Source organism: Toxotes jaculatrix, chromosome 3 (assembly GCF_017976425.1).
Source record: "Toxotes jaculatrix isolate fToxJac2 chromosome 3, fToxJac2.pri, whole genome shotgun sequence".
NCBI lineage: Eukaryota > Metazoa > Chordata > Actinopteri > Toxotidae > Toxotes > Toxotes jaculatrix.
The window spans coordinates 29,000,325-29,016,103 of record NC_054396.1 but is presented as its reverse complement, the minus strand read 5'-3'; the positions used below and the strand labels follow the sequence as shown (position 1 = coordinate 29,016,103).

General features: G+C 44.1%; 1 protein-coding gene across 2 annotated transcripts in view; it reads right to left on the bottom strand.

Moving 5' to 3' along the window:
* Positions 1–14,925, bottom strand: part of LOC121179846 (serine/threonine-protein kinase 4-like) — a 34,732-nt gene extending 19,807 nt beyond the window's left edge. For both annotated transcript variants that reach the window (XR_005893892.1, XM_041034919.1), the window contains exons 1-9: positions 14,564–14,925; positions 10,386–10,466; positions 8,618–8,746; positions 7,957–8,071; positions 7,577–7,741; positions 6,947–7,114; positions 6,646–6,783; positions 6,272–6,403; positions 5,873–6,071 (exon numbers count right to left, since the gene is read on the bottom strand). Coding sequence is in view for 1 of the 2 variants with exons in the window: in XM_041034919.1 (XP_040890853.1) it covers positions 5,873–6,071; positions 6,272–6,403; positions 6,646–6,783; positions 6,947–7,114; positions 7,577–7,741; positions 7,957–8,071; positions 8,618–8,746; positions 10,386–10,466; positions 14,564–14,607 (1,171 nt within the window). In the remaining variant the exon portion in view is untranslated. The remainder of the gene's footprint in view (positions 1–5,872; positions 6,072–6,271; positions 6,404–6,645; positions 6,784–6,946; positions 7,115–7,576; positions 7,742–7,956; positions 8,072–8,617; positions 8,747–10,385; positions 10,467–14,563) is intronic.
* Positions 14,926–15,779: the final 854 nt, after the last annotated feature.

The window sequence follows — 15,779 nt, the reverse complement described above, 5'->3', positions numbered from 1 at the left end:
TATTCTATGTTGTATATTCATACATGTTGCACTGGAGAAGGAGATGCTTTCCATCTCGTTGTACATGTAAAAGATGTCCAATGACAATAAAAGGCATTCTATTCTATGTTTATATAGTAATGAATGGAAAGAAGAGTGGGAGTGATGACACACTGTGTGTGTGTGTGTGTGTGTGTTGTATTGTGTGTGTGTGTGTGTATTTTCCCCAGACGAGTCCACGAGTGGAACAAATGGATGAGAGCATCAGCGTCTGATTCATGGCTTTAATAAGCTGTAGTTGTGTTACAGAGGCTGCAGGTTCAACATCACACACACATCACACACAGATCACACACACATCACACACACATCACACACAGACACACTGTCAACAGTGTGAAAACTGTTCACTCATATTCTCATTTCTTTAGTACAGATTTACAGTACAACACCGTCTCAGTGTTTCCACAGTAAAATCCTCTGATATCTGACTGATGGAGGAAAATCTGATGTCACAGCAGGAGGGAGTCAGTTTATGGTCAATAATCAGGTTGTATAAATGGACGAGTCATTACTGGAATGTCAGCTGCAGTGATCAGAGATGTTCTGATCCAGCAGTGTGGACACGAGACAGGTCCACACTGTTGCTGCTGTAAAGACGGACTAAACTCATATTAATCTTTTAAAGTGACTAACATTTGTCACCTGAAAACCAGAACCCAGGAGCTGGGAGGGTTTCAGTGTCTCGCTCATGGACACGTTTTGAATCAGATCGAGGACAGTCTGCAAACACACACTGAAACTCATTCTGTGTTTTGGACAGTGGTGGACAGCACTGTCCTCAGTAACCCCTCCTGTCCTGTATGGACGTACCTGCATCAGTTTTTCCCTCCTCATTCATGAGGTTGTTTCCTTTTCCTTTAACCCCAGCTTGGTTCATTAGTGGGAGCTGGGGGTGTGAGATGCTTCGTCTTTAAAATGGACAGAGACATGCCGTGATGAGGACAGGGACAGGGACATTGCCCAAACACTTAAATCTTCATCTTGTGCGACTGATTTGTTGTTGAATTTCTCAAACCAGGTTTCGGGGCTCGTTTCATTCGCTGTGTGCGGAACACGAACTCCTCCGGTGTGTTTGTCAGAGACAGATATCCACCTCCTGATTGTTTACACTGTGTGTGCTCTCAGCTCGGTAATGATGATGAATGAGACACTAACATGTTGGCTCACATCAGCTCACTTTAACCTCAACATCTCATCGCTGATCTTGTGGATCAGTAGTTTGTTTCCATTCAAGTGCAAAAATCAATTGAACGCCCCTCGTCCCCCCCGTCCCTGTCTCCGTCCCCCCACTGTAAAAGAATTAATGGCTGTTTGTTCTCTCTTCTGCTGCCAGGTGCCTCTGCACTGGACCACGCTGCCAGGAACACGGACCTTGGAGGAGTCATTGTTTAAGGAAGCCAGCCTCAGTTTTCCCAATATGGAGTTTCTTCAGCATAATCAGATGAGAGAAGGTCAGACCCACAGAAATCCATGACCTAATGAGTCTTTGATTCCAGTCTGGTATCTGGTGCTGTCGGGTAACTGGAGCAGTTATCTGACTGGTCCAAGACTCCTTCCCACTGCGCTTCCCATTCCTATAAACTGTGACCTGCTGTGCTTTGTTGGTTGCTATGCCAACCTCACGTGGAGGCACGCAGCGCTAGTGAGCAGTGTTTCTCGTGGCTTGTGTTTTTATACTTCTGGATGTGTACGTTCTCAGAGTATATTCTCTGTCACGTGTTCTCACTACTGTGATAATTAGCACCACAGCAGAATAAAGGGTGAGATAAAGTGAGATGCTCAACGATGTAAACAGACACAAACAGTTCTGACGAGTTCTTCACTGAAGATCTTCGTAATCTCACAGTTCCTCGGTGAGGAGAGTCGCCACGTTTCTTTCTGTCAGTGAATCGTTCTGTTGTGTCACTGAATTTAAGAAGTGTTAAACCGGCTCCTCCCCAAAAAAACCACACAGACACATCAGGCGTCAGACGGCTGAGTCTTTAAATGAGCTCACGCACCGTGTGACGTTTTCACTTTAAACTTCGGCCTAAGACAGAAAAACAAAAACAAAAACAAACTCTGACAAACACGGGGAACACTTGATCCATCTGGCCTCACACAGTCCTGGTCTGCTTTTAATGTAACCTTGCTTAAATGTTTTATAACATCCATCGTGCACGTTTTAAATAAACTAAATTTTTGTGCAGACTCTCAAACTAATCTTGACACAAAACATCAGCATGTTGGTCTGAATCCCGTCTGTGTGTAAGTTTCTGAGACAAAATATACGATAACCTGAAAAACCAAACTGAAAACCAGCCGGTGATAAAACAAACTGAGACGACCGGGTGAACAAAGGAGAGAAGCAGAGACAGAAGTTGCCTTCATGCTTTTCTTTGACCTTTTCTCAGCCTGAAAGTGAATATTCTATTTTCTCCTCCCAGCATTTGTCTGATCAGTAAACAGAGGAGACGAAAAAGACGACGGGAGCTGCCCGATGCACCAAAACTCATGAGACAGACTCAGAGTCTTTAATTTGACCGGTTCCATCACTGTCACACTCACACGCCTTCATCGTTTTTCCACATTCTGATAACAGACGGCTCAGACTCAGCGACGAGGGAATGGAAAAGAAGAGCGGGCGCTCGGATCCTTTTACTGGAAGCAACATGAACCACACTGATTTTACTGCAGCTGGGCGATTCACTCTAACAATGAATTATTTCACCGCACAGACACGGAAAGGTCCGGAGAAGCTGCGTGACTGTCCAGAGCCACTCTGATCAGCTGAGGAGACGCGAGCTACAACACAAAGAGTCATAAAAGAGATTTCACCCACTGACAAGCCCATTATCTCACCCCCAGCTGCTCTGACACCGACGCCTCTCTGTCACGTCGCTGCAGGACGTGGACATCTGTGTTTACTTTGAATTAAAAAGTACAACTGTTTATTTTTGTCTTGGTGGAACTCTGTAGAAGTTTCCAGGTTTAAACCTGGGATCTTGACAAGCTGCGAACACAACATCAACACATCATCACCTTTTCAGCTGATACTTGCTGACAGTTGTTTATTTCCACATCCAGTTCCAGCGACATGATCCTGGACATGTGTTAAAAATGTCTTTTAAAGCTGCTTTAGAGGGACGATGGACTCTCTGGTGTCCCAAGTTTATCAGATCAAAGTTATTAATTTATTTAAACAGGTAAAATCAGAAAGTTCAGTGGGGTTTAACAACGTGTCAGGTGGCTGAAACCTTTCAAACAGAGAAGCTGAACTCAGAAACATAACGTTGGTACAGACCTCAGTGGGATTACTCTCTGACTCCAGGATGAAAACCACACGTTTAAGAAGGTTTTACACAGTTTGAGTTTAAGGTGAAGGCCGAACCACAGTGAGCTCTGCACAGCTCTGCCACCTACACCTGCAACTTCCAAAACAAAATTAAACTTTAATGAAATTCAGAGATGTGAGAGCTGAGCAGGAACAGAGGGCCATTAAATCATTTTAATTACAGCCTCTCTCACTAAGAGGGAATCAGAGGATACGCTACTGTATTTATGATGAGTGTGTGCAAAGTCCATTGTGCTGTTTGTAGTTACGGGCTGCAATATAAGAAATGCACGCGTGAGACGGTGTAATGGCCGAATGTATTCACAGAGAAAAGCATTAAAGCATCCGAGGATCAGAGAACACTCCGGAGGCACGGAGAGAGAGCTGGAAATCTGGATTTAAATAATTCATTTAAGTCAAATAATGGTTCCGTCTACATGCGTTTCAAACAACAGACGGAAAGTTTGAATCGCCTCGGTTCAGAGCGCCGGCTGCCGCTCGTGTTTGTGTGAGATACGGAGGAAAAGTGGCTGCATGTACGTTTGGTCTTCTGCTGCTGTTTGTGATAAAAACATCTCATCAGCTCCGTCACAACAAACAAACAAACAAACAACACTTCTCTCATTAACACAGAGATCAGTGCTGTTTTACACGAAGAAGAAGAAACAGCTGGCGTGGATTCCACTGAGCGAGAGGTTAGAGGCTCACAGTGGAAATGAAAAGCCTTTTTATTATTAAGTCCCATTAGCAGAGGATCGATTTCTGATCTAATGCCTTATCTCCATCCTCAGGGTCCCTGCAGCATCAGGCCGTGGACATTAGTTTGGGACGCACAGAGACACGCTCGCATTGGCTGACGCTGACACACACACACACACACACACACGTTAAAGCGCAGGCAATAAAGGACACAACAGAGATATACACACTCACAGAAACACACAACCGAAGGATACTGATGTAATTATGAACTCTGAATGTTCCTGTGTTAATGCAGTTTAAACTGCCAGCAGTGGAGATCCATGCTAACTCAATAGTAGGACATCAGACAGGAGACAGTGTGTGTGTGTGTGTGTGTCTGTGTGTGTGTGTGTATTTATGAGTATGTGCGTCAGAAGATTTATAAGCTGTCATTGTGTTTGTGTTGAGGCAAAGGATTTGGATGATCGTGTGTGTCTCCGCAGGTTTAAGTCTGCTGTGTTTAGCTTAATGTCTCATACATGGCTGTCCATATATACTGTATATTGTGTGTCTGTGTGTGTGTGTGTGTGTGTGTGTGTTGACCTCAGATTAACCCCCCAGATTAACGAAAAGACATCACTTTAACAGATGAAACCGATTCATAAAACGGCAAAGCTGCTGAGTCCACCTGTGTGTTGTTACCCTGCACACACAGACACACACACACACACACACACACGCCCTAACCCAGTGTGCTGTGGGGTTAATTCTTTGCGTATAAAAACAAACACATAAAACACACCCACACGCTGCCAGCACCGATGAACCGAGCCCAGCTCGTGCTGAGACTCTCTTCCAAAAGCATCCAGTGCTTCCAACGCTCACAACTCCCACACTGCAATTTAAAACAAATAAAATAAAGCAGACTCCAACAGGCTGCAGCACTATCATATCTCACAATAAATGACACTCCAGCACGAGTTAATGGATTTAATCCATGAAGTGGGATCCTGCCGTAAGTCTGTGGACTCTGCTGCCACCAAACTATCCACAGAGTCTGCTCCTCACATGGACCCTCAGGCCTCAGACCACAGCCGGTTTGTACAGGCAGGTACAGTAATTACATTTACCTGTCCTCCCTCGTTTAGAAGTCCACAGAGGCGTCTCACTTCAGAGACACCTCAGACCCTCTGAATGCTGTTTCTGAGCCTGAATTTAAAGGACAGGAATTTGGTGCATTCTTTGTGGATCTGTTGCCAAAAAAAAAATCCACTGTGACCTGAGCACATCTTCATTAACTGACAAAGTTAAAGGTCTCCTGCCTCGGTGTCTCACTGCTGCCCCTCAGCAGACCACATCTCAGGACTGTGTAACTCTGCTCAGCCCTCAGGTAAACACTGAACGTGGGAACACTGATTTACAAGCTGAGGAACCAAAGTGCATCACTCTCCCTGAGAATAACACTGTGGTGAATCTCACTAACACTCAGGCTGCTGAGGGAAATGCCTTCACAGACACACACACTGCCACAACACAGACACAACAACACAGTGATCCTCCAGTTCACAGGTGAGTCAGGGAAGCTCAGTGTGTGTGACGGTCACACTGCGCCCTCTAGTGGATAACAAACCCTGCAGCTGCACTTCTTGTCACAGGAAACTTTATCTCTTTGTTTTTTCTACATTTGAGAAAATAAGAGGGAAACCAACACACGACACACAAACACACAAACTTCTTCAAACTAATTTGATTAATTGACTGAGCCCAAATCAAACACTGCTGCACGTGACATGTGACATGTGACATGTGACATGTGTCATGTGTCATGTGTCTTACTTTTCATTGTCCCGGCCTCTTCCTCGTCCTCATCATCAGAGTTGATGACCATGGTGCCCAGCTGTGACTGCATGGTTCCCATGTCCTCGTGTGCGATCATAGTCTGCGCCGTGCCGCCGAGCGAACCTGCGGCCCGGATGGTCCCTGAGTCTCCTGTCCCCGCCCGCACCATCGTCCCCTGGTCGACCTCATCGTCATCCTGAAACACACACAGAGCAAATATCTTTTTATTAAAATGTCTGTTTATGTCTGAATAATTAGAAATTCATAGAAAATTAACTACAACGCTTCTTTTCTAAGTGACATCAGGTGAACGGATGAATGTATAACGAAGCACTTGACGTCTACCACAGCAGAGGACGACCTCTGCATTCACGTCATGTTTCTTTGCTGCCGTACCGAGTTGTCATCGTCTTCTGCGTCCTGTTCTCTCTGCTCTGCCTCTTCCTGTCTCTTCAGCTTGATCTCCATGGCGTCTGTGATCAGCGCTCTGAGGACGGCGTTGGGCTTGGCTGACTTGATAAATGGATGCTGAAGGAGCGAGAGAGAAAAACTGAAGTGATGAGAAGAGAAACGAGCCAACACGTTTTCCATTTTCCCTCCTGGCACACATGCACTCATTTTAATGACTCTTCACTACAGTACAAATCCAGTCTTCACTAATCAAGCTAATGGTGGTTTTTCAGTCACGTCATTTACACAGTCTTGTAAAAGGCTCTGATCTGATTTCAGAGTATCATCTGTAACTTTGTGGATGTGTTTTTCACAGTCACCTGTAACAGCTGTGTGGCCGTCGCCCTGTTCTCTGGATTCTTCACCAAACACTGGCTGACAAAGTCTCGAAACTCCGACGACCACAGGTCTGGGCTCCGAAACGTCGGAGGAGGGTTGGTGGGAATCATGAAGATGGCCTGCAGGAGGAAATATGATTCAGTGCATCCAAGATGTTTTTCAGTCAACCACTGATACTGAAGCTTTTTCTGTCAAACACTCCTTCCTTCCGTCTTTGTCTTCATAACAGGAGCTGACCCTTGAACCTCTTTACACGCACAAACATCTCACACACTCCCTCACCCTCATCGGGTGTATGTCAGCATAGGGCGGCTTCCCCTCAGCCATCTCTATGGCCGTTATTCCCAGGGACCAGATGTCAGCCACGCAGTTGTAGCCGATCTCCTGTATGACCTCTGGAGCCATCCAGAACGGCGTGCCGATGACGGTGTTTCTCTTCGCCATGGTGTCCTGAGGAAGAGAGAGAGGCAAGTGAACAAGCTTCAAACAACAAGAGGAAGAAGAAGAAGGAGAACTTCTTTCGATGAGCTGTCTGATGGACGCTGCTGCACTTCATCTTTAAACCAAATTTAATTAGTTAATAAATGAACTTTACCGCCAGTCACCAGAAAACTAGTGCTCCTGTACACCTGCAGGAAAATGTTCCACTCCCAACTCCACCAAAATAAACGTATTTAACAGAAAAGAAAAAAAAAGAGAGAATTATAAGATAAAATATTTCAAAAAGAGAAAGAAAAAAAAAATAAAAATAAGTACACAAAATGTCATATCTGGGACATTTGAATACAGCGCAGCCTTCGTCAGTGTCGTTAGTAACACCTGTCCTTGTCCTACTGTGACAAGTCAAAGCGTCTGCTGTGAAACAGCTGAATGTCTAAACACAGTGATTATCATTTAATCTTCTCTTCTTACTGTGAGCTGTCCGGCAACTCCAAAGTCGGCCAGTTTGGCCTGACCCTCTGTGTTCAGCAGGATGTTTCCTGCTTTGATGTCTCTGTGGATCTTCCTCATGAAGTGGAGATACTCCAGACCCTTCAGCGTCGACTGCAGGATGGTGGCTATCTCTTCTTCTTTTAGCTACAGGACACAGACACACAGACACACAGACACACAGACACACACACACACACACACACACACACACAGAGACACACACACACACACACATTAGCCCAAGTTCTCAAAATCTTGTAAATTCTGGCTGGACTTCAGTGTCTGTTTCCCTCTTTGTACACAAACACTGTGCTCTATACAAACTATGTGTGTGTGTGTGTCTTTGTGTATTACATTACCGTGCTGTTGCGTATTCGAATGATATCAGACACTGATCCAGCTCCACAATATTCCATGACGATCCACAGGTCAGTGTTTTTGAAGTAGCTGCCGTAGTAACGCACCACATGTGGACTGGACACAGAGACATAGTTATTCTGTTACCAGCTGATTTCATTAGTGTGATAACTCTGGTCTCAATCAATCAAGCGATTCCAAACAAAACCTCTTTTCTCCATAATTTGCTTTTTCACTTATTACTGTATAACACATGTAACTGTGTGTTGTTGCTGTTTCTCTAATCAATAAAATGATTAAATGATTTAACTTTAAAATCTCCACGTGCGGCAGGTAAAGGTGTTAAAATGAAGTGAACCTGTTGATTGACATCGGCGAAGCGACTGACATCACAGACACAGGTAAACTGAAACCCTGAAGCTGCAGAGTCTCAGCCACTGTCTGAAGTAGCTTCACTCAGACTCGGACTATTAGAGTAAGTCAGTTTAAAGTTTAAAGTCGCTGTGGACAAAAAGCACCTGTCAGATAAAAGACAATTTTAAAGTGTCCTAAATGTCCTTTGACCAAACACAGACGTGTCTCACAGACGTCTTATTTGCACACGTTTCTATCAGGTTAGAGGTGATCTACGAGTCAGCCCACATGAAGCGTGCAGACAAATACCTGTTACACTGCTGCATTATGGATATTTCCTTAATGATCTCCTGTAGATCCGACTCCACAGGAACCTGTTTGATGGCTACGATCTCCCCCGTCTCTTTATAATTGGCCTTAAACACACAGCCGTACGACCTGCAGAGACACGGAGACAGATGTTTGACGTGTTGTGTTGTCAGGAAGCAGCTGTAAAAATCTGAATATCAATCTATCAATATAAATAAAACAAAAGGAAAAAATAAATTTAATTGTTTAACTAATCACATATAAGATCACAGGTCTAAATTAATTTTGCCAGATTCTTCTGCCTGAATAAAACTGGACTAAATCCTGTGACATGTCAACGATTAAATGTAGAATAAAGTTGAGAGTTTTCATGGGATTAAAATCTAAAACCAGTTCACCAGTATGATCTTCAGTAAGCACCAGTGCTACCCCCGGCTCCTACAGAGACTTTAGCTGTCTGTTTACATTTAGTCAATCAGAGACAGTCAGAGACGATCAGAGACAGAGACAGTCAGAGACAGTTGGACTGGAAGGGCTTCATTAGTCCAGTTTAACCTGCAGGACTTTCTGAAGTGTAACTCGGTTCAGAGGAAATAAATTCTTCATGAGTGAAGACGAGTGTGATCATTCACACTTTAATAATGATTTTAAAAATAAATACAGGACTTAAACTAAATCAGGAGCCACACTGCAGGTCTCAGCTCGTGTTGTTATTCTTGGTGTGTTTTGTTGTGACAGGTTGACGACGGATAATTAAATGCTATCAGCTGTCAGCATCTGCCGTCCGCTCATCATCTTCTCACGTTTGGGCTTCGGTCAGTTTCATACGTCATTTCAGTTTGTTCTCACCCGCCCAGAGTAACCAAAGGCCAGAGAATGTTCACAGAGCATACACAAGTAAACACACAAGTACACACACAAGTAAACACACAAGTAAACACACAAGTACACACACAAGTAAACACACAAGTAAACACACAAGTACACACACAAGTAAACACACAAGTAAACACACAAGTACACACACAAGTAAACACACAAGTAAACACACAAGTACACACACAAGTAAACACACAAGTAAACACACAAGTAAACACACAAGTACACACACAAGTAAACACACAAGTAAACACACAAGTACACACACAAGTAAACACACAAGTACACACACAAGTACACACACATGTAAACACACAAGTAAACACACAAGTACACACACATGTAAACACACAAGTGTGTGTGTGTGTGTGTCAGTCTCTTTAACTATCCTGTGACTGATGTTATGCAGCACAAAGAAACTACATGAGTGGCATATGAGTGACATTCACTGGAAAGTTAATCATTGAAAGGTTCAACCATAACACACACACACACACACACACACACACACACACACACACACACACACACACACACACACACACAAAGGAGTCACAGCGTCAATCAACCGCTCAGAACAGGAAGTGTGTTGAGACACAGGATGTGAAGAGGCAATGTTTATGTTGATGGGCTCCAGAGAAGGGAGGCGCTTCACGCTAACAAAGAGGGGGAGGAACTGAGGCAGAGATGGAGGGAGAAACAGAGAACGACGTGTGGAGGAGAGAAAGAGGAAAGAAAAGTTAAAACAACCACAAACGTCCCACTGAAACAGACAGACAGACAGACAGACGAGCAGGAGCACAGACGTCCCATCGGTCAGGCCTGTGTGACGCTTCTGTGTCACCCAGCGTCCCACTGCTCTGACTGGCTGCACCGTTCAGTGACTCACCCCTCGCCCAGCTTCTCCAGCACATCAAAGACTTCCTCTGGCTGCTTGGTGAGACTGTCCTCGCTCAGCTTCTTCAACTGCCTGCAGTGACGGAAAGAGAGACATGTAGGTGGCGGAGAATGGACAAGAATCAGAAAGGAAATCAAGAGTTAAACCGCAACTTCTGAATATAAATACTTCAGGGCAGGGCGGCAGCCAACGACTATTCTCATTCTCTATCAACCTGCCAATAATTTATACGGTTGACTTTCCCAGTTTTCCTGAGTCTCATCTTCAAATGTCACTTTACAATGAGAAGAACAGAGAAAAGCAGCAAATCTCCCCAATTTTCTGTCAAAAATATCAATCAGATCAAACAACTAATCAATTAATTGACTAATCAGACTGTTTCAGCTTTATTTCACCTTTCACTATCTGAGCAACATTAGTTATTATTTTTTAAATCCTCATTTTTTCACTTCATGACAACACGTTTAATTCATCTTTGATCTCTCCTGAAATGTGAGCGCTGCTACAAAACCTCTCCAGATGTTTGATAAGGAACAAAAACAGTCCCGAGCTAAAATAGACTTGAGACGTGTCCCAGATGCCGCCGAGCCGTTTTCGGGATGATTACAGGAAGACAGAAGGAAATGTCAAATCAAGCCAAACGAAGCCAGAGCTAAATCAAAGGCAAACCGCTCGTCCTTCAGAGACGTCGGGACAATCTACTGATGCTGTCGTAATATTTGATCTCACACAGGAGTGTGTGAAAAAACTTGATATAACAGTCAACGTTTCTCATACACAGAACTATTTAAAGCTCATCTTTTTTTATATATATATATAGTTTTGGATATTTTTATGATTTTATTGACAGTAGCTGGTAGTGTTCAGCTGTTCAGCTGTGGTCCCCTGTCAGAGTGATGTGCATACAAATCGAATCTGATGATTCAGTCCGTTTTAAAGTTTATGTAAGAGCAGATGTGAGTCAGTGCTGTGCTGCAAGTCGTCCTCACACTGAACCTACAGTAGCACTGAAACAGGGTGTGGCTGGTTTTCCCCCCCGGGGCAAATAAACTATGATCAATTCAATGTTGAGTAATACAAAGAAAAGGAATCTGGGAGCTGAGGCTTTGGCCCTGTGCCCTGCTAACGGTGCTACACAGCAGACTGATGTAACGTAGTGTGAATTTACAGAGTCTCCTTGACGGTCTGTTGATATCGGAGCGGATCTGTCAGTAAGTCTGGGACTTTCTTTAAACTCTCGGGGCCAGATTTTATTCTCTGCTCTGCCATAAACCAAACTGCCCAGTGTGTCGACTTCAAGCCACAAGCCGCAGAGGACAGAGAGCTGGGCACTGAAACGCTAATCTACCGTAGCAGCCCATAATCTGCAGTGCGAGTGGACTCTGTGTACTTCGACAAACGCATGTGTGCATCTGCAGTGGCTTAAAGAACCGAACACACCAAATATTTACATTACTAAATTTAACATGTCCTATGTTTTCTCTCAGATCTTTCTTATTTTTCCAAGCACTTCTATTTGTGACAGGAACGCAGTCACACAGCGCTGCAGATCTGAGTCCTGAGCTCCAACTGCTGCTGATGTTCGTGTTGATCTTCGTGGATCAGCTGCAAACTTCAAATATTAAAAACAAACACAAAGGTTCGCCTGCATCTTCTAAACGCTCACAGTCGTTAGGTGTTTTCATTCTGCGGTAAATTTCACCTCAGAGTTGAATTCAGAGACCTCACACGCAGGACGTCATTAAATATTTAAATGTTTTGGTGATCAACAAGGACAAAGCTAAAGTGAAAATAAATAAATAAAACTGAAGCCATGGAGACTGTTGACTGACATTTGGTGCCACTTTACAGAGATAAATACTGCAGTCGCTGAGGTGCTGCTCGTGTTAAACATCCAATCATCCAGCTGCTGGGGCTCATTCGTGCCTGAACAAAAAGGTCCAGCATGGACTGAAAACTCCCGCCTCATATCAGCTTCATGAGGAAACGCTGAATACGTGAGTGGACATGATAACAAATGAGCAGTGTGTTTTACTGGCATCCTCCTGATAAGTGGACAGAAAAGGAACAAGTCGGTTCCTACTGCCACGCAACACACACACACACACACACACACACACACACACACACACACACACACACACACACACACACAAACACACACATGACCAAACACTGAGCTGACAAACCAGTTTCTAAATTAAACAAACAGAAAGTGCATCTGTTTTAATGAGCCTCAGCGTGTCCACAGAACACAGACATAAAACTCTGAGGTCGTTTTACATGAAGCACATTACACAGACATTAACCTTCAGGGGAAAAGAGTGGAGCAGCCATTTCTCAAAGCATAAACCATATGTTTGATGAGTGTGATGATTCCTCAGGCTGTGGACTGACTGACGACGCTGGTAACATGAAATGTGCCAGGATCTGGGTGGTTAACCACCTCAGCTGAACCAGTTCCTGAGGGAGGGCACTAACTCTGCAGCTATTTTCATTAGCAATTAATCAACCACATTTTGTTTTTTTTTTTATTTGTAAAATGTCAGAACAGACGTGCGAGTGGTTAATTATATTTTACAGTGTGAGCTCACGTATTCAAACAGCTCTGAACGCTGGCATCTCAGAAGCTGGAACCAGTGAATGTTTCACATTTCTACTTTAAAAATAACTGAAGTGAATCATCCACTATGAGAAACTGCCAGCTCTGTTTCTATCAATTTATCAGTGACACAATTTGATAGACTGATGATTGACTTGGTAAATAACAGACTGATTGTTTCAGCTCTAAAATCTTGAATGTCAGACTTTAACTTGTTTACATCGTGGTATCGCTTCTTTTACTTCAGTAAACCATGTGAGTGATTCTTCCACCACTGGATTTAACCACTGACAGGATAATTAACGTTTTGTCTTCACACACCTGTCCAGCTGTTTGCTGCACTGAATGATAAAGCTTTTTGAAGTGAATAAAAGTAAACAGAACGCTTAATGTTACTTTTTCTTTTCATGTGACCAGCTGTGACCAAACGTCTGCACACACCTGTGTCGTCAGACTAGTGCGGACTAGATAGACCGATGCGTATGAACTGATGAAGCCCCTTGGATAAGAGGCGAAACGTCTTCCCAGACAAACATATGTCCAGTTGCCTTCGATTCAATTTTCAAAGAGACACCTGTGTCTGCCATCTGTTTAGTATTTCCGTGTTATTAACCAACGTGTGGCTCTTTCCATTGGCCTGATTCTTCTGCCACAAAGCCAAAGTTTCCTTTCACACCTGTCAGCCCATGAAACCCACCTGACAAACCAGTGTCTCTCAGCTCTTCAGTCAAAACCAGAGGACACCACCGTGGCTTTAAACCCAACACACACACACACACACCTGATGGACACTGAATTACTGCGCCTGCATTTGCTCTCACCTGATTTACTCAAACCTACTGAGATTAAAGCAGCTGAGCCGAGATCAATAGACGGAGTTAAGGCATTAAACTGGATCACTGAGACAAATCCCAGAGATCTGACACAACAGACGAAGACAACACAGACACAGCTAATTTTCTGAGAGATGGAGTCACAGATTCCTACATGTTATTATTATTATTATTATCTGTTATTTATGTCAGAGGCAGAGAAGTTAAGAAACAGTTAAACTGTCCAATAAGGCTGCAACTGCTATTGCGCTTCTGTCCACTGACTAATCGATTAATCACCTAATTGTTGCAGGTCTGTTAGTCATGATCTTTTCAAACAGCAGCCAGCAGTTATATGTGGTTATAACTAACACGTCGAGAAACACTTAAACCTACATTAAAGTGTGTTATAAACCATTCACTACATGTTTATTTACTGATTAAACACGATAAACGGGGTCTGGAGGTGAAGTGTTAGAGTGTCATTATAAATCCACGACCCTGATCCGTTAAACTGTTCCGAACCCTCGGTTTAAATTAACCGTCCGTTTGATCCAAGCGGTTTCCTCTGAGGCTCGGTTATGTAACGTTGTCTAACACAGCTCTGACCGGGACTCAGTGCGTGTCTCCGGCTTGTTTTCAGCCCCGCAGCAGCAGCAGCGGCAGCAGCTAACTTCAGCCAAACACCGCACAGGTAAAGTCAACGAGCCTGTCACATCTCGAACCCGCCCGCGTTTACTCTCGGTTAACGTTACCTCCGGGGGTGATGCCTCATCTGCACCTTGTCCTTGTTCTCCATGTTGTCCTCCCGGGCGTTCGCCGACTCCTTTCGGCCGCCTGTGCTCAAACTTGACCGAGTTTGTCAACGATTCAAACTAACAGTAACGCCGCCTGCTAACGCTAGCAGCAGCAGCAGCTAGCAGCCGTTAGCCCGCTCGGTCGCCGCCGCTTCAAACGCCGCGTCCGCTCATCATTCCGTAAAACGAGCCGCACACGGTGGACACACTTCAGCCAGCTGCCGTATCCCCACCGCCGGGCTCATCCTGGACAACTTTGGACTGCTTTGACAAACCGCTCGGCAAACGCCGCGACATCCAGTAGAAAAAAATCCAGGAAGAGTGAAGGTAGGAAGGCGGTGCAAACAAAGGCCGCAGTACGGGGCAGCGGCGGCAGGGGGCGCCACAGAGCGGACAGAGCGGATGGGGTCTAAAACAGGTTTAGAGTTTGTGTCGTGTTCTCACTGGAAAGGTGATAAAACCAGGTGCAGTCAAAACCGTTTTCCTTTCTCTGTGTGAAGTTTAACTGTGCAGGATTTCTCATGATGGTGAAAGACTCATGGAAAACAAACAGTCAGGCCTGAAGTTATTTACTGAATACACTCATTTATAAGGGGCCCCTGGACCAGAACCTCTGTATGAAACGAAAATGTCTTCTTGTTTTAAAATGATAGTTTAGCTCTATCACAAAGAGACACACAACAGCCACAGTCTCATAATCTGACCATACCTGGCCCCCAGTGAGAGGCAGGATAAACCAGTTAAAGAAATAATTAATATGCTCATATATACTGATGAGCTTCCTCGCTGCTGTCTGCCCACAGCCAAAAGTTAGAGAGAAAACACACAAGTAACACATACGTTTAAAACTTTTTAAAAACCTAAAGCCTTCTGGGAGCTAAACATTTTTTAAAACCTTTTGAAGACAGATAACCTGTGTTATCTGTGTTATATTAAAAGTCATCATAGGATTCAATGGCTGTGTTTCTGTCAGCAATGAAAGGCCTAAAACATGGTGGAAATGGAACACAACACTCGTCTTGAATACTTTCAGTGGTTCACAGCCTGGATGCAACATCCACACTGCTCTGCCAACCGAAAACTTCCAAATGTCTGCTTGATGATGGGCAGTAATGTTTGACAGTGATATTACACAGCAGATAAAAATAATCAGCTGTCAGTAATACTGGATTAT